Source organism: Anser anser (assembly GCF_964211835.1).
Source record: "Anser anser genome assembly, chromosome: 9".
NCBI classification, from domain to species: Eukaryota; Metazoa; Chordata; class Aves; order Anseriformes; family Anatidae; genus Anser; species Anser anser.
In genome coordinates, this window is record NC_139729.1 from 20,008,469 (window position 1) to 20,026,572 (window position 18,104).

General features: G+C 38.6%; 1 protein-coding gene across 13 annotated transcripts in view; it reads left to right on the forward strand.

Annotated features, from left to right (window-relative positions):
- MCF2L2 (MCF.2 cell line derived transforming sequence-like 2) overlaps positions 1-18,104 on the forward strand; it is a 159,747-nt gene that overhangs the window by 59,530 nt on the left and 82,113 nt on the right. For all 13 annotated transcript variants that reach the window (XM_083848405.1, XM_083848398.1, XM_083848403.1 and 10 more), the window contains exons 7-15: positions 1,240-1,389; positions 2,281-2,405; positions 4,005-4,119; positions 4,720-4,839; positions 6,327-6,518; positions 7,350-7,541; positions 7,935-8,112; positions 16,298-16,401; positions 17,276-17,364. In XM_083848405.1, the coding sequence (XP_083704531.1) occupies positions 1,240-1,389; positions 2,281-2,405; positions 4,005-4,119; positions 4,720-4,839; positions 6,327-6,518; positions 7,350-7,541; positions 7,935-8,112; positions 16,298-16,401; positions 17,276-17,364 (1,265 nt within the window). The remainder of the gene's footprint in view (positions 1-1,239; positions 1,390-2,280; positions 2,406-4,004; positions 4,120-4,719; positions 4,840-6,326; positions 6,519-7,349; positions 7,542-7,934; positions 8,113-16,297; positions 16,402-17,275; positions 17,365-18,104) is intronic.

Here is an 18,104-nt window from a genome sequence, read left to right on the forward strand (position 1 = left end):
GCTGTAATCCAGTAATTTCGTTGCTGAGAACAGCAGGCTACAGCTGATAAACACTGAGCCAGAGCGTATGTCAGAGTGTACTGCTTCTGCTGAACATGGGCATGAATTTATGGGGGCGAAAAAAGGAGAAAGGCTACGAATTCTGCTAGCATTGCCTCATCTGGAGCATGCTTTAAGATCACATGATGTGGAATGTAACTTCTGCGCCTTTTGGACACCAATCTGCCTCCAGTTTGTTTTCCACAGAGAACACCATGTAATTTTAACTGTCATGGTTGCAAATGAGGATTTCCCATCATTGCTGGAGAAGGGAATGCAGCTTGCAAAAACTATATAATTGTTTGACTGGGTGTAAGAGCATCCCCAGTGCTATTGAGTGACTCAAAATATTGTGTGGTTTAGGTCAAAAAGTGTAAAGAATAGATCTGTGCAGAACAATACAATTTTTGATTATCCCTAAAGAAACTGGGGCATGATCATGAAAAAACTTGTCGTTACTTGCTACAAGATACAAAGGTTTTAATTAAGTCTCATACGTCCGAACAATATATTCTAGTCTGAAAAGGCAGCATTCCTATTAAGCCTTTCTCACTTTCACTTCACTTTCTTCAATAAAACCACAACATTTGGATGAGTTTTGTGTTAGTGCACCCAAGAAGCAGCAATGCTCCAATGAATTTACGCATTTTAAATATATTTGTAGTAAGTTGTTCTTGTATTTGTGGGAGGGATGGGAGGGAGTGACTGGAATACATCAGGAACAGATAGGCAGGATGGAGGTGCACAGTTTGGGAAGTCAAGGGGGAGACAAATTGCTGCTAAGTGAACAATGGCTGTATAAAAATAAAAGTAAAAAGGCTTTGGCTTATGTCCTTTTGGTGTCTCCTCAACTTAAATACAGCCTTAATTAAAATCTTTAAACACCACAGAAATTCCCAGCAAGCATGGGCAGAGGATCTGAAGTTCCAGTCTGGGCTTTGAAGCTGATGTCCTCTGTGGTTTCATTATGTCATTTAAGCTCTGGAAGTTCTCCATCTGGTTCATGGATATGGTAATACTTTGTAGGCCTTTGAAAAGATCCTTTGTGACACAGGATTTAATCTGTAACTTGTAACAGATCTGCTCAAAACTAGCAGCATGGCCAGCTTTACAGGCATTGCAACACAGTGTCTGACGAGCTAAACACAGCTAACGTGCAGTAAATAAGCAGTCTGTGACTTTATGCTCCTGCTTTTCCAGGCTATTGAAAACTTTGCAATGACAGTGAAAACAACAGCACAGATGCTGCAGACCTTTGGAACAGACTTAGCAGAGACTGAACTTCCCAACGATGTGCAGTGCACAGAGGAGCTCCTGTCCGCACACACTGACCATCACAGCAAGCTGAAGGTGAATGTTGTCTCATGACAGCTCCATTTGTGTAATATGTGGGTTTTGATTTAACAATTCTTTCTGCCATCATCTGGGAGTCCATCATCTAAACTACTGAAGAGGAGAAAAACCTGGTTCAGGAGATTGATTTGATGCAGCTATGAAAAAGGACTACACAGCTTCAGGAATGATAGAACAGGGTATTGTTCTAGCCTGCTCTATTGCAGTTGACATGAACTACGTTATCTCCAAAGATTTGGTGGTGTTCCTTTGTGCAGTCTCCTTCAGTACTGGTAACAGGGGAGGACCAGGAATCCTTGCCTTATGAGAAAGTAGTAAAGATTTTGTTTCACAGGCATCCCCTTATGACTTAAAAATGGATTTCAGAACGGATCTATGCAAGATGTGTGTGGTGAAGTGGAGACTCCTCAGCTGGCGTTAATTTTTGAGCAATTTTGTCCTTTTCATTGCTCATCTTTCACGCTAGGAAGACACCTTGTTCTGTGGTTGACTCCTTGATAGCTGGCATACCATGACTCAGCATGTCACAGTGTTGTTTAAGGAAATTCCATTAAGAAGCACAATGTCGCAGCAGTGTCTCAGCTGACTAAACAATTGGCAGCACACATTTGATTTGTGTTAGAGTATTTTATTCTGAAAGTTACCCGGTCAAAAATGCAATCTGTTCAGAAGTTATGCAATGTTCCTTTTCTCAGAAATATATCTACTGTTCATAGTGAGTAGATTTAGTCTCTGCATTCCTAGAAAGATATGTCATTGTTGTGAAGCGCTTATATTTTGTTCCAAGTATTTAATACCTACAAAATTAGGTTAGCATTACTATGTTGTCTGCCTAAGAGATGGGACTGTTGTTAGCATAAATATATACCTTTTTTTTTTGCCCCTCAGGATGAGCTGAAACTAGCTGTGAAGCAGGGGGCCACCCTTCTGACATGTATTAGGGAGCCAGTCACCCGAAGTGCCAACAGCAAACTCAGTCCGGATGAACTAGAAAATGTGGCAACAGTGGAAAGGTTAGTGAAGCTTGATTACCTTGGGCAAGTTGCTAATTTATGCCTAAGAAATGCAAATGTAAGGTATGTCCTCATTTAAATGGAGTAAATATACAAGCTATACATTCCAACTGATTCAGTCACTCAGGGTTTATTGGATACATAACTCAGAGAAGGAAATGTCTTTGAGGAAGTTACTTGATTAAACTGGCAATGCAAGTTCAAACAAGTCCTGAATTTCATGGTAGTTCTTGGTTGGACCACTACCTACCTGGTGGAGGATTTAATGTGGAATTTATTTTCCCCATTACATCCTCCAAATTTCTGTGCCTGCTTAGAAAGTGGCATCTGAATCCATGTGAGATGAAAGAGTATATGCTTGTGTATTTCTGTGGAAACACTGGGGGAGGGAGGAACAGATAAAGATGATAGTCTGAAACATGCACCTTCACAGATGTATACAAAGAGAGAAATCTCTGTTCCTTCCTACAATGCTAGTTATTACCATAATGCTTTTATTCACCATGTAGAAGTTTCTGCTGTTCCATATGAGGTAGTAGAAAGAGAAATGTTATGCTAATGTTTCAGTATATCTGCATTCAGCAGGAACAAAGCTGCCAAAAGTAAAGTTGATATTTTTCACTGAATACTTTAAAATCCTTTAATCAGTCATTCTGAAGGAATTTGCAAATTCAACTTGAATTCAACAACTAGCTTTGATTAAAAACACATTTTTCAGGGATAGATTGAAAACAGGACTTGTTTTTGAGAGGAATAGGAAGGACCTATTGGTGTTTGCCCCAATTACTTCATGGTTCCAACACTGCATTTGTAGAAGACCAGGTCTGGTTTCCTGCCTGCCTGAAGAATGCCAGCTATTGAAAAATAGGATATTCAGAGAAGACTTCATTTTCTTTCTTTTCCTTTCTTTTTTTTTCCCTGTTGAAACTGTTCTACTTTGTAATATACTCAATAGATCATAGAGATTGTGAGGATGACTCATAGTCTGGTGTTTGACACTTCACTCAAGATGTGGGACACTTGATACTGATTTTTTTGTGAATAAGTGTTTCATTATTTCCATGAAATGAAACATTGTCAGTGGGAGGCATTATGAGCTTCTAATCCATTGTGTTTAGGAGAGATGGATTAGGAAAAATGATTCAACCATTGCTTATTTCTGATGGCAAAAAAGAAAATGAACAACAAGTTGTACAGTTCTGCTTTAAGCATTCTAAAAATTAATAATTGCATTGTATTCAATCTACATCAGCCTGAGGTGAATTATCTTTGAAGACTAGATGGAAGCTGGGGAGAGACAGCCACTTCTGGCTGCCAGCACATGAAACAGGTCTGTATTCCAGTTGCAGGTCAGGAGGCAGGGCTACAAGTGGCACAGTAGATCCGTGTAGCTATCAGTCATCATCACACTCTTGCCTGTCCCACTTCGATTTTTGTTCTCTTTTTCTCAAGGGAAAACTGACACAAAACCTTGTTCTGCTTCGTACGTAGGTGTAGGCTCCCCATCATTTCCAAACCCTGTTTTCTGCCATCAATTGGTGTAACTTAAAAGAAATGAACTGCAGGAAATAAGTGGTTTTCACTCTAATCTCTTAACAGGTTGTTGGCTCAGTTGGATGAAACAGAAAAGGCTTTTGATCAATTTTGGACCAAGCATCATCTAAAACTAGAACAATGCTTGCAGCTTCGACACTTTGAACATGATTTTAGAGAGGTACTTCATTGGTTGGTTTTGTCTAGTCTTCTCTGGTAAACAAGGTCAAACTGCCTATATGTAGAAGTATAATGGCATTCCTAAAAAAGAGATTGGGAGAGAAGCCATTCATTATAAAATACGAAATGAATATTCAAAAATGAAATTCTTGGTAATTATCTGATATCTTACAGCATTAGGCCCAAAACGTGAAACACCAGCTTCATGCTAAATTATTGTGTATTCATATGTGATCTTACCAAATATCACTTCTTCTGTGATGCTAAGTGTCCAACCCCACTGAGGTCAATGGAAAATAAAAATGGAAAGCCCAACTGTCAGCCCAAAGGATAAAGTAATACAAATATTAGAGTAATATAGACTCTAGAGTTATGGATCTTCAAAACTGCATGTCTCAATAAGTAATGAGAACCAGGGACAGCTCTTCAGAGAATAGTTGGTTGTTGCCTTGTATTTTCCATTTTGAAAGGAGATGAAAGACTAAACTTGAGATGCAGACTCTTCTAAAAGATGGAGATAAATGTTTAGAACTCATAGATTTGTTATAATTTTATGATCATCTTGTGATGGGTACACTTTTTTTTTTGTCGTTTGCTTTAGGTAAAACTAACACTGGATAATCTAATGGAAGCACAAGCAGGTTTTTCTGACATTGGAGACAGTGTGACTCGAGTAGAGCACCTCCTAAGGGAGCAGAAACAACTGGAAGAGAAAGGACAGGTTTGTGCTTGATACTGTATTCCAGCTGATCATCTAGATGCTTCTCTGTCACTATCATTCTGTGACACTTACTCTCTTCTCATGGGTCATTATTTTAAATTGCGAAACTCTGATCCTAATTTCCAGAAACCAAGGTTGTTCAAATTCAGTAGTTCTGTTTTGTTACCTGGAAATCTAGAATCAGTTGAGATACCTGCGTTTCAAACCAAGAAAAGTTAGGGCCATCTTTGGAATGTGAAAAACTTGGAAGACTTTACAGGTTCCCTTGGCCAGATACCATTGTTAGGGCCATCTTTGGAATGTGAAAAACTTGGAAGACTTAACAGGTTCCCTTGGCCAGATACCATTTAAGACCATTCTGTTCAAACTTATAGCAGTTTCAGGAACACTCATGCCTTCTGATAAACGTTAGTTTTTTTTTCCAGACGTTTGAACTTTGCAATTCCATCAGTTAGTCACCTATATATAATATGCATCACATTTAGTATTATTAGAAAGTATTGAACAAATGAGTAAGCTGAATCAGAGGAGGGTGCACATGAACAAATGCAAAAGCTGGTGATGGTCTGATGATCTTTTTTAAGCATAGGATTAAGATTTAGAAATAGTCACCTTTGCTCATCTGTTCTGTAGAAATCTAAAGAAATTTAAGTTACTGTAACTTACATTTTCCTTTCATTGTCCCCTCTTGTTGTGTGCTGTTAGGTGATTTTTCAGTTATGATCTATTCACAGCATACATGTTAAAGCACTAAATATTATTGTATTTGACATGTTATCACAGACAGCTTTTGTACTCCAGTGAAGCAAATAACCAATAATAGTTGATGTAGTTTGAACTCATCCCATGAAATGGGAAAAGTTCTTCTGTACTTACAAGTATTCAGCAAAGAGCATATGGTTAATAGCTGAAGAGAGAAAATGTTTCAGTGCCATAAACGGTTTAAACTCACTCTGACTTTGCCTTGCAAAAGAGTAGGGGACCTTCACACTCCTGAGCAGTGGTTTTAAAAGTTGCCACACCCAACCTGTTATCTTCTGCCCCTCTGTGAAGATGTGATGTCCTGCTCCTCTGAGAATTTGTAATCCATAGCTCTACAGATATGAGCTCAGCCCACAAAGCCTGAGATAACATGATTTGTCATACGATTTTGCTCTGGTTCATTCTCCATATTGTGCTGCCCTACTAATCTTTAACTTCGGTTAAGCATGCGGTGGAATATTTTTATGTAGATACATGCTCTGTATGATTTTGAGACTGTTTAAGTAGTCACCTCTGAATTTAGGCTATGGAGGCAGGAAGAACAATAGTAAGAAGTAATACTGACTAACAAGTTGGTCTTCAATGCAAATTGAAAAACATGTCAGCTAGATGAATATCCCAAACCTTTACCTCCAGGCTACAGCACAGATTACAGAGATGGCTTATCTTTACTACATGTGTAATTTCAAGATCTAACTTTGGATTGTTTCTCATTAATTTCACAGGAACCATTAGAGAAAGCCCAGACTCTAGCTCTCCATGGAGAACAGCTCATCCAAAACAACCATTATGCAGTCGATTCCATTAGACCAAAGTGTGTTGAACTCAGGCGTATTTGTGATGACTTTACCAATGAGACCAAGAAAAAGTATGATATTTTGGGAAAGTCTCTTGAGCTGCACCAACAGTTAGATAAGGTGAGTGAGCCTTTTTAGAGAACAGCCCTACTGACGGTTCTACTGAAAATGAATGCTTTTATAAGCACAGGTAACTAAGATGAAGAGAACAAAGATTTACTACTTTTTTCTCCATTTCATTCAGAAACTGTTACCATAAAAACTGGAGCAGTAGCTTCTCATAATTATGATCTTAAAATGATGAAAAGTAGGTTATTAAACTAAGAAAGAATGGAACTAGGCCTAAATTTGAAACAAGAAACAAATGTATAAAAATATGCTTAAAAATAAACAGCTTACTACTTGTTCTTTTTTTTTTTTTTTTTTAATCCGACTTTATATGATCTGACTAGAATAGAAAGCTAAATGCTCTGAGTATGTCTACATGCTATTTCAGCCTAATTCCTAAGAGGAAGTACCAGAAATTCATCATGAAAACCTACTTTGGAGTATTTTTAACTGAGTGTAATAGGCCTAGGAAGTTTTGGGGAGTTTTGATACAGATCAAATATTAATTTGGTGTTTTGAATTATTGTGTGACTGAACATTGAAATGAGGTAGTACAGCTGAAAGATTTGATTTGCAGCAACCACAGTAACACTCTTCCTCCTCAGAATATTATTGTGTGTTACTGGACCATCCATCTATCCCATGAGAGCTGAATTTAATTTGTTATTGTTCTGTATCTGTGGTGGGATGTGTTTTGACCAGGACCATGCTATGAAGTAAACATTCATTCCCTTTAGCAACATGGTAGGGCAAATCTGTATTTCATGGGGTGGTAGAAGCAACGCTTCATAATATGGACTGTCGGTGATGTTGGAGTCCTTGTTGTCTGATTTTTTTTTAAAGGCAAGCAAATGGTGTGAAGCTGGAATCTACCTCTTAGCTTCCCAAGCTGTGGACAAGTGCCAGTCACAAGAGGGAGCTGAAACCGCACTCGTTGAAATTGAAAAGTTCCTGGCAACAGCTAAGGAACACCAGCTTTCTAACCCGAAGGAGTTCTACAATCAGTTTGACATGATCCTCACCCCTGAAATAAAGGTAAAACCCCTCAAATACATATGCTCTAAGTTCAAATATCAAAATACCAATTGCCTTCTACATGAGAGAGTACCAGACTATATCTTTGGGTCTGCTCAAATATGCCTCTTTTGCTACAGCAAAAGGGCACAGAGGTGAGCACTTAGGGCAATAAGTTTTACTCATATGAGCAGTCCTAGAACAACACATACTTCAGGGTAGAGCTAGAAAATTTCATGAGTCACCAAGTCCTACTCCATGAAATATAGATCTGTGCAGAATGCATGGGCTGGGTTGAATTAAGCTACAACATGATCTTTATCTCTAGTACACCTAGGCTGAGTAACAGAAGTCATCTCAACTTGCTTAGTCCAGCACTGACAACCATCTGCTGTTTGCCTTTTCTTTGCCTAGGCCAATGCCCAAAGAATTCTACAAAAACTAGAAGATGTACAAGAAATGTTTGACAAGAGGCAAGTGAGTCTGAAGAAACTGGCAGCCAAACAGACCCGGCCAGTACAACCTGTTGCTCCACACCCTGAATCTTCCCCAAAGAGAGCATCACCAAAGACTACGAGACCGGCAGCAGTAGGTAGGCCATGAACAGCTGCTTTCAGATACACACCAGTGTTTTTCTTGCATGGTCATGCTTAATTTTTGTCATCAGAATGAAAACTTGCATTTGATGTTCAGTGTCAACCATGTAGGCCCAAAAAGTTAAAACAAATGTGAAACAATTTATCACTAAAAGCATATAAGCAAGGGTGAACCAAAAAAAAAAATCAGGCTCTTCTTCTTAGGTCTAATCTACAGAGCATATTTCTATTCTGTTTCTCATTCTGTTATATATTGCTAATTTTTCCCTGAAAATGCAAACCAGGTTAGTCACTGCAAGTATGTAAAGTATGCATGAGGAACTCTGTTAAATTGCACATACAGTGATGTGAACATTTGGCTTTAAAAGATCACAATCCCTCCAGTTTCAATTAGATACTGCAAAGCTTTGTACATCGTTGGTGACATTGACTCATTGGTGTGATTTTTTTGTTCTTTTGTTTTTCCCTCCACATAACCGTTTAGTCACTTTCTAGAGTTGTACTCTACTAACGAAAAAAGTTGAATATTGCTTCTGGTTGGAATTTACAGAAAGTTCCTGATTTGAGGTTAGCATTTTTAACCAAGTTACCCATTTTCTGCAAAAGGAATGTGGGTGAAGCTAACTTGAAACTGTGCATCCTGGAGGCCAGTCACCTTGCACCTGGTGGCAGGAAGGGGTTAACCTTTTCAGCAGAGATGGTTGTGAGAAATTAAAAAAAAAAAAGACCTTCAGGGCTTTTTAACAGGGAACCATTAGCTAAAAGGCTTGGGAAAAAAATTAGCATTAATAGCATACAGCAAGCTTTGATTTTTCATCAGGAAGATTAGGCAGGCCAGTAGCCTGACCATTTTGCTTTCTAGGCATACTGTCACAAGCTCATACAAATGTCCCTGTTGCTCTCCTCTGGTCCCCAACATTCATCCTTTCCCAATGCCAGTTTGACATCTTTACTTTTTTCCCCAAAACCTTGCTAGCTGTGGTCTTAACATGTAGTTGCTACCTCAAGTTTCATTTTCATTGTTGCCTTAAAGCGAGCTGAAACCACAATGCCTTTGAAGAGGTCTTGCTCTGATACCTACATCTGCTAGCAATGTGTTCCACTCTTGCACCGTTGGCAGTCAATTAGCTGCATGAATTTTTAAGTCTTTGAAAACTCAAAGAACTGACAGTAAAAAAGTAGTAGTTAGTTTTCCATTGCGTAAGTTAGTAGAATGTGGAGAGTTCTGGAGATCACCTAGCCCAATCAACTCTTCAGAGCAGCACTAACTTTAAAATTCTTCAGGCCACTAGTGCTGAAGCAAAAGAGAGTTGCAGAAAAATGACATTATGGGACCAGTAGGTCTAAGCCAGTTAGTCCTTGTTAGTGGCAGTAGAGTTTTAGAACGGCTTTCACCAGTTGTGAAACTGCACCTCCAGACTAAAAGCTAGTCTTGCATTTCTGTTTATGCATGCAATCTCTGTGTTTCTTAAACTTTTCTTGTCATTTTAGAGCACTAGCAGATTTTTTTCATTAAACCTTTGGTATAAATAGAACCTTTAAAATAGTCACTAGTATAGAAATGACAAAACTTTAAGTTTTGATTATTGTTCATACACCCCATCCAGTCCTCTCAGCTACTTTACAGAGAATCGTGACATGTTCCCTTGCTCTGATCCTTGCATTGCTGTTCAGTCTTATATAACACAATACAGGAGATAACTGCATAACAAGGATTACATAGCTTCTGATGTCCTGTTGTGAATTAATAGGTAGATGATATTTAATTTGAAAAGTTACTCCAGTTGCCCTCTGAGGAGATGCAAAGTGTGACCCAGGCCTGTTCAGATATTCATAAGTAGGCTGTATCATCTCATTCAGATTCTTTTTGTGCCTGAAGATGATTGACATAGAGAAATGTACAAAGAAACAGAAGTTCTTGACTTTCTACAGCTTATCCTAGGACTTAAAAATGGTTACTTTAACTGCCATTTACATGGAATCACAGAATAGAATCATAGAAACATTAAGGTTGGAAAAGACCTCCAAGATCATCTGGTCCAACCATCCCCCTACCACCACTATCACCCACTAAACCATGTCCCTAAGCACCAGGTCCAACCTTTCCGTAAATACTCCCACAGACAGTGACTATACCACTTCCCTGGGCAACCCGTTTCAATGCCTGACTGCTCTTTTTGAGAAGAAATATCTCCTAAATTCCAACCTCAACCTCCGCTGGCACAACTTGAGGCCATTCCCTCTTGTCCTATCGCTAGTTATCTGTGAGAAGAGGCTGACCCCCAGCTTCCCACACCTTTCTTTCAGGTAGTTGTAGAGAGCAATAAGGTCTCCCCTGAGCCTCCTCTTCTCCAAATAAATAATCCCAGTTCTGTCAGCCACTCCTCATAAGACTACATATTCCATGTAATAGCATCACTTGGGTCTTACCCAATTGTTCACTACAAAGAATTATTCTTTGAATTTCCTGAGTGCCATTTCCCACAGAATGCCAAAGCACTTTGCAAATGCTGTGTTACTGGTAAGTATTTTCATCTCTCTTTTGCAGAAAGAGAACCAAAGCACAGATCAACTAAGTGATTCACCAAAGTGTTTCACAGTCTGAAACTGAGATGTGGCTGAGAACAGAAACGGGCACTGCGTTGTTTCGGTTTATCCCGGCAGGCAGCTAAGCACCACACAGCAATTCGCTCACCCTCTCACCACACAGCGTGGGATGGGGGAGAGAATCAGGAAAAAGAAAGTAAAAGCGTGTGGGTTGAGATAGACAGTTTAGTAGGACAGAAAAGAAATAGAAATAGAAATGGTAATAGTAGTAGTAGCAGTAGTAATAATAATAATATGATGTACAAAGCAAGTGATGCACAGTGCAGCTGCTCATCACCTGCTGACCGATGCCCAGCCTGTCCCCAAGCAGCAGTGTCTATCCCCACGCCCTCCCACCCCCAGCCAGTCTTCCCATATTAATTGTTCAGCATGATGTTATATGGTATGGAATATCCCTTTGGCCACTTTGGGTCAGCTGTCCTGGTTCTGTCCCCTCCCAGCTCCTCGTGAGCCCCTAGCCTCCTTGCCTGCAGGGTGGTGTGAGAAGCTGAAAGGTCCTGGGCTTAACGCAAGCATTGCTCTGCAACAATTAAAACGTCAGTGTGTTATCAACATTATTCTCATCATCCTAAATCCAAAACACAACATCATACCAGCCACTAATTAATTAATAATAAGAAAGATACCCCATATTAATTGTTAATATTAAATGAGTCCTACTCCAAGCCTAGAAAATGAGGCTGTGATATTCTGTTCTTCTTGAAGCTACCCTCTGTAGGAATTTCCTCTGTGCCATTTCTTCACATTCACAGGATCAGCGCAGAGGCAGCATTTACATATGGGTATAATTTATTGAGAATCATCTTGTAAAAAGGAAAGAGGCTAAAAGATCCTTCTTAAAACAGATAGTGTACTTCATTGTTATCCAGGACATACCTGAATATTTGTAAAAGCTTGCAAAATGAAATAGGCAACAAGAAACTACCACCTTCCTAGGATGTGTAAACATAAAGGCAGGCAAAGGCAGTAAGATGTAGTCAACAGAAACAGAAAACCAGAAAGGCGCTTGTCGCTAGGCAGCAGATCTAACAATACCAGGACAGCACTGCAACGCTCGTCTGTGAAAGCAAAGAAGTTACACTCATTCCAGAATAGATTTTGTTTTGTTTTGTTTTGATTTGCTGACTCTCTATTTCCCTAACAAGGAGTGGTAGGGAAAATTCACCCCAGTTCAGAGTGCTAATGGAAAAATGTTAACAGATGTGAAGGTTTAAGCGTGAAATATTCCGTCAATGTATCTGTGACACACTTCATTCTGCCTGTGCATATACGTAGATGCACACGAGCAAAGCTGATAGCACATATGAGAGAAAGGGCAGATTTCTATCAGGGAAATGACTGAGAGTTTTTCATGACTATGCATTTATGTCCTGTGGTGGCTCTTGGCAGAGTCTTAGCTCAGTGAAGATCCACGGAAAGGCAGCTCAGAGCTGCACTTTAAACTCTCCCTCATGCAGGCTTGCTCCCAGTGCTTTTCTTTGGGTCTGGAAATCCTGAGGCAAAACTTGAAATTCATTCAATTTTTGCTTGAAGCTTTTGGTTTCACAAAATGAATTTGTGAATTTCACAAGGGCAGGCCTGCTCAACAATGGTACTGGAATTATGATGCTCAACAACAACAAAAATATACGCCAGTCTATATGAGTTGCAATTAGTGCAAATTTTATCTATAGGAGTCTGCTTAAATATCATTCACAAATCAACCCAGAAAAGACAGGAAACTCTGCTGACCCTTCTATAACAAATGCCTTGAAAAATTTTAGTGGTATATATGGCATCTTATTTCAAGAAAAACTCTGTGCGCTCCCAGTGGAAGCCTGCATGAATTAAGCTTTCCCAAAGACTATCTTACTTAGCTGGACATTTTCTTGGAAAACTTTAGTGGAAATGATTCAGCCATCTCAGTGATCAAGGCAGGGAAAAGTGTTTTGTTTTAATCACCTTTGTAGCCAAGCTGAAACATGGCAGTGCCAAATGGTTTTGTCCCTTCTTAAAGTTTCCAGATTTGGTAGAATTTTAAACACTTGGAAAAAAAAAAATCTCAGCTCATATATGTTCATTATGGATTAGCTTGCTACACTTTGGCTCCTACGGTCTCATTTCTTTTGTTGTCAGCAAAAATGCCTGGAATCCAGAGACATAAGATGTTTCTCATCCCTCTGCACTGCTGGTTTCCTTAGAGAATGATCTCGTAGCAGCTTAAACCCTTCTTAATGGAGGGCTGTTTTGGTCTCTTTCTCCTCTCCTCTTTGCCCAACACAGCAGTGTGTTTCTGACTGCTTGACGTCAGTACTTACAGTCACATAACTTGTGGTTGGATTTTTTAATTTAATTTATTTTTGTTTCTTTTGGCTAGTTCAGCTCCTCATCATCCAGCTGAAAGAAATGCAGGGCAGACAAAAAAGAGGTGACAAAAGCGTGTGGCCAGAGGTTGGGAAGAAAGGGAGAACAGTACCAGCCCCAGCTCAGATGGGTTTCAACTGTTCTGGAGTCGTCTCTGAGACCGTGCCAGTTTACTGCTGGTTTTTCTCCTGCTGACGTGAGAGAAGTGGCAGTAGGGGTAAAGTTCCGACCCCAATAAAAACCCATGTGGGTGTTAACTTAGTGGGGGTTTGTTTGTTTATTTATTAGAGAGGTGTTTTTAATAACTAGTGCAACTACATAAAAAGATCTGCGTTGAAAAGACAGTGAAAGACTGAAATCAGAATTGCTGGGCAAGGCATGTGCTCTTAAACATGCGAAGTGGCATATAGCAGTCAGTAATCTGAAAGATCAGTTCTAAAAATGTCAAGTTGGTCTTCCATATTAGTCTTTTTCTGTTTTGATCTTTATCTGTGGAAAAGTCTGTTACTTCTGAGAACTATTGTGAAAACAGCTCAGCAAATATTTATGAAGCACTTGAATTGTAAAAAGGAACCCAAAAAAATTTACTGTCAGAGCAGGGATTGGAATAGTTTATGGATAGTAAGGCTCTGAGCCCCTGCTGAGAAATACAGATAAATCAAAACACTGAATAGCTGCTCATGAATTCAGTGGTTTTTTTTTTTTGTTTTTTGTTTTTTCTCCTCTATGCACTGAATGAGGCAATAGAATAAATCCTTAGGGAGGGGGAGAAAAAGTAATAAATGTGCAACACACTTGTCGATGGTTGGACCTAGATGCCTGAACACAAAAGGGGCAAAATGAGTGTTGCAGGTGTAGCTTTACTTCTGACATCTTTTCTCTTCTGATCACTATAAAATATTCACATACGGATTTCTTCTTGTGCAGCATGAATGTGAAATACAGGAGCAGAAATGTCAAAATTTCTGTTAGCTCATTAAGCAAATAATATGTTTAGCAGCACATCACACATACAAAATCCATGACTCACCATATGAGTTTATTAGAAGGCCAACTTGGAACATGAAATTCGTACAGGGGGAATACAGCTGGAGGCTTTTCAGTCCTTTAAAGAATAAAACCTAAACTGGTTCCATCTCATTTAAATGTGTACGACTGCTCATTGGATCCCTTCCAGCATTCCTCACAGTCACTAATGCATAACACTCTCTAACTAATAACATCTGGATAGGGGATTAAAGGAGAATGTCTTGCAAGAGGCTGGGGATGTGTGCAGGGAAGTGAAGCAGCAGAGAGATTAGCTGACTCAGAAAAGTCGATGAATGTGATTTTCATTAATGGCTCTTGGGAAAACACCAGTTTCTGTAGCTTAAGATATTTCTGTAAAGAGAAAGAGAAAAGGAAAAGATGCTTTCAATTTTGTGGCTTTAAGACTACTATCACTATGACCAAATCTGAGGAAACCAGGCAGTGTGTCTTCTTAGAGAAAAATACTCCACTTACAGGGGGCCTCACTCTGTGCTTCTTATATGGGCAGATTTTCAGGAGGTTCAACAGCAATTTTGCTAGAGCAGAGAAGTATGGACTCTATTTCCTAAGAATGGAAAATACTTTCTGTATGATATGTGATGAACCTTAGATGCTTGGAAAGATGTTTCTTTAGCTGCCTTGGCATGCTGCTTTGTCATCAGCAGCACAGAAAAACACTATTAAGTCATTAATTATCTTCAAACCCACGTTCCTGTGGGACAGCATTTGCTGCATGCCCCAATAAACAGTTTAGCACACTAGTCATTTCCATGCCTATTCTAGCTGAACGACTTTGAAGAACATTTCAGCTCAGTCCTGGAACCATAAGCATCTAATCAATTTCAGCCACTGGTAGCTGCCAGGCCACACTGTTCTGTTGAAGAAACCTCCTTAAACTTTCCAATATGAAGTCAATCTGAGGAAGTAACAGGCCTGAAATGGACACTGCCAAGTCTTCATGTCATTCAACATGGACTGATAAAAAGGGGAAGATTTAGGGAAATTGGAAGATTTAGGGAAGAGGGGGAGGGAAACTGCCGTAATTCTCTTCCCAGCTGCATGATAAGGCAATTGAAAAGACACAGTAGAAGAAATGTCAGCTTCTGTTATTATTGTCTATGAAACAAATATGTTGTCCTTTTGGTTGTATATAATTTGGGGTATTTGTGTTGTTTTGTTTTTGTTGTTGTTTGTTTGTTTTTTAAATATGTTAAAAGGAGAATTTAATGACAGGAACACTTAAAAATCTGTCAATTTCACAATCTTAGGTTCTTTGCCTGACCCAGCAACTTACATCATTTCATCTGGTATCCATATTTGTTTTTACCACGACATGCATGCTCGCTTGTATTAATTCAAGAAGATACTAAGAAAAAGGGAGAGCACTGTTTGCCTTGTACTTAGACAACATGCACTGTGTACCCATTACCAATTTAACACAACTAAAGATATGAACTGTAACAGAAATTATTTCCTATTTAAGTCAAATATATGAGTTCCCTTCTCACCACTCATTCAAACAAACACTTTTCTTTAGACGGCAGTCTCAGGACGAGTGGTTAAGTTGTTAAGGATGATTTTCTAGTAGCATTCGATGACTGCTGTAAACTGGTTTTCAGAGCCTGCAAGGCCGAACCAACCTGACACAACAGCGTATTCTGCAATCATTTTCCCAGATTTGTTGTCATTATATACACGGTCAGAGTGACTTGTTGAACACTTGTAGTGATTACTCCTTTGAGGCTTGTTCATGTGATGAAACCTTACAGGGAACAATCCTTTATAGTCTGACTTTACCAACCCACTACCAAAACAAAAATGTTCTTTCTTTGGGAAACCACACAAGTAGCAAACCATGAGCTTAAAAACAATCAAAGTGAAAATTATCCAACTGTTGATACAATTGGCTAAGATTTACCTGAGCTATCCTAAAGATGGTTGCCAAGGAGGAAACCAAACCATGGCAGTCATTACAGCATGAAACTGTACATGCCGATTTGAGACACAGTGGAGGACTGAACAACGTAGCCCATTCCCTCATGACAGCTGAGGCTTCACCACTACAACCATGGTTCAGTTCTCTAAGCCAGGTGTCAGTTATCAATGACACGGAAGGAAGTTTGCTCGTTGTTTTTATTAAGAAGTAGGATTTTGAGTTTTAGCATGAGTTTGCTAACGTTACTTTCTTTTTGACCTCTTCAGCTACCAACAGGAGGTCCACAGAAATTTCCTGCCCTCCGAAGTCCATCTCTGAGGCAGAGTTATCGAAAAAGAAAAGTATTAAGAAGACTAAAGGTGGAATTAAGGTATAAGTCTCTGTTTTGGGAACATTCCATGTTGTGAGATAATTTAAAACAAAATAAGTGTTTACATATTTGTACTTATTTAAAAATAGAAGAAAAACATTTGCAAGTCCTTTGCAAAACACTTTTTACACTTCACACTGCAGTTTAAAAGTTACTAGATACCAGTGTTAAGATTTTTAAGATTTATGCTCATGTATGTGAAAAAACAAGTTACACTGAAGTAGAAATCACTTTCAGAGGATGAAAGGGGCAATGTGGAGAGAATGTCCAATGATGATACATTAAAAGTACCCCTCCTTTGTTATAGCACATGAACTATTTTGTGTCCCAAACTGAAATTTTATTCTAACTCCTCTGAAAGGTGTGTTATGTTCAGAGTTTTACAAAATTATGTAGTTTTCTTCATTTAAATATTTTCTAAGGTTATTCTATACCCAAAGGGGGAAAGACTAGACATTTAATACTTAATATAAACAACCATCATTAACAACAAAATTCCACTGTTAACTGTTACTGCATGAGCAAGTAAGGTTCAGGGAAATGCATTTTACTTGTGTATCTCTGTGATGAGATTTGTTGCATATGCAGCGCCACTTACTCAGTCTTTTAAATAACATTCCTTTGCTGTAATTTTCTTCCTTGCATGAAGATTCACATTATTAGAACAGCATATCATTAGAATAGTTTATCAAAATAGTCTACAACATACCAATCTATTTTAAGAGTTATTAATTTTCAATTCGCACATCTAAGTCAATTATTTTAACTTGTCAAAGACTGGTGATGTGTTTTTTATTCTTGTAAAGAATTAAAGTTCTCTAAATAAAAGTATCAGTGATTAAGTATTTTCACATTGCGTGTGCTTTTCATTCAGATCGAAGTGATGCATGAAGCTAGTCAAGGGGGATCTAGCAGAGTCTTGGTGATGAGCGAAAGCGATGAGAACCTGTCAACAAGGAGGAGGTAAGGCTGTATGCTTTAGTCATTATGTGACATAACTCCTTAGAATAAGCCTTGCACATATCATTTAGTAGTAGTAGTAAAGATCATCTCCTGTTCAGGAAACTCTCATTTGAATATACGCCTTTGAGACACTTCTATTTTTCAAGTACAGGTAGTAATAATCTTGTCTCCCTTTCTAGAAAGCCTTGAGAAAGATTATATTAATTACATAATCTAAACAACCAAATGCTCAAGTCATTTAATTTAACAAGAAGTGCCAAGCAAATCCAATTTTAGTTGAACTTCACTGTCTCTAGGCCAAAGAGAATAATTTAAAACTAACTGCAACAAGCCCACAAACCAAACCCCATACTCCTTACTACCTCTATTTCTTTTGTTTTCTTCAGTATAATTTAAATAATTTATACATACGTTATGCCTGTCTTACACGGGTACACACTTAAATTGCTTGGTACAGGAGTACATTTCTGAAAACACTAGCTTGTTAATACACCATGCTATGCAAGTCAGAGACAGCAAAATGCAACTTATCTGAATTTGTAGTAGGTTCAAAGTAATCTTATATACTCTGAAAATAATGTCTATCACTGGTTACCAAGCTATCAGTTAGTTTTCAGAAAGTACAAAATGAGATTTGAAATAGAATTTATTTAGGTAGATACACATCTCTACAGGAATGATTGCCTCAAGAGAGCATATGATTTTGGAAGTTAATATTAACAATAGATTAAGCTTCTAGT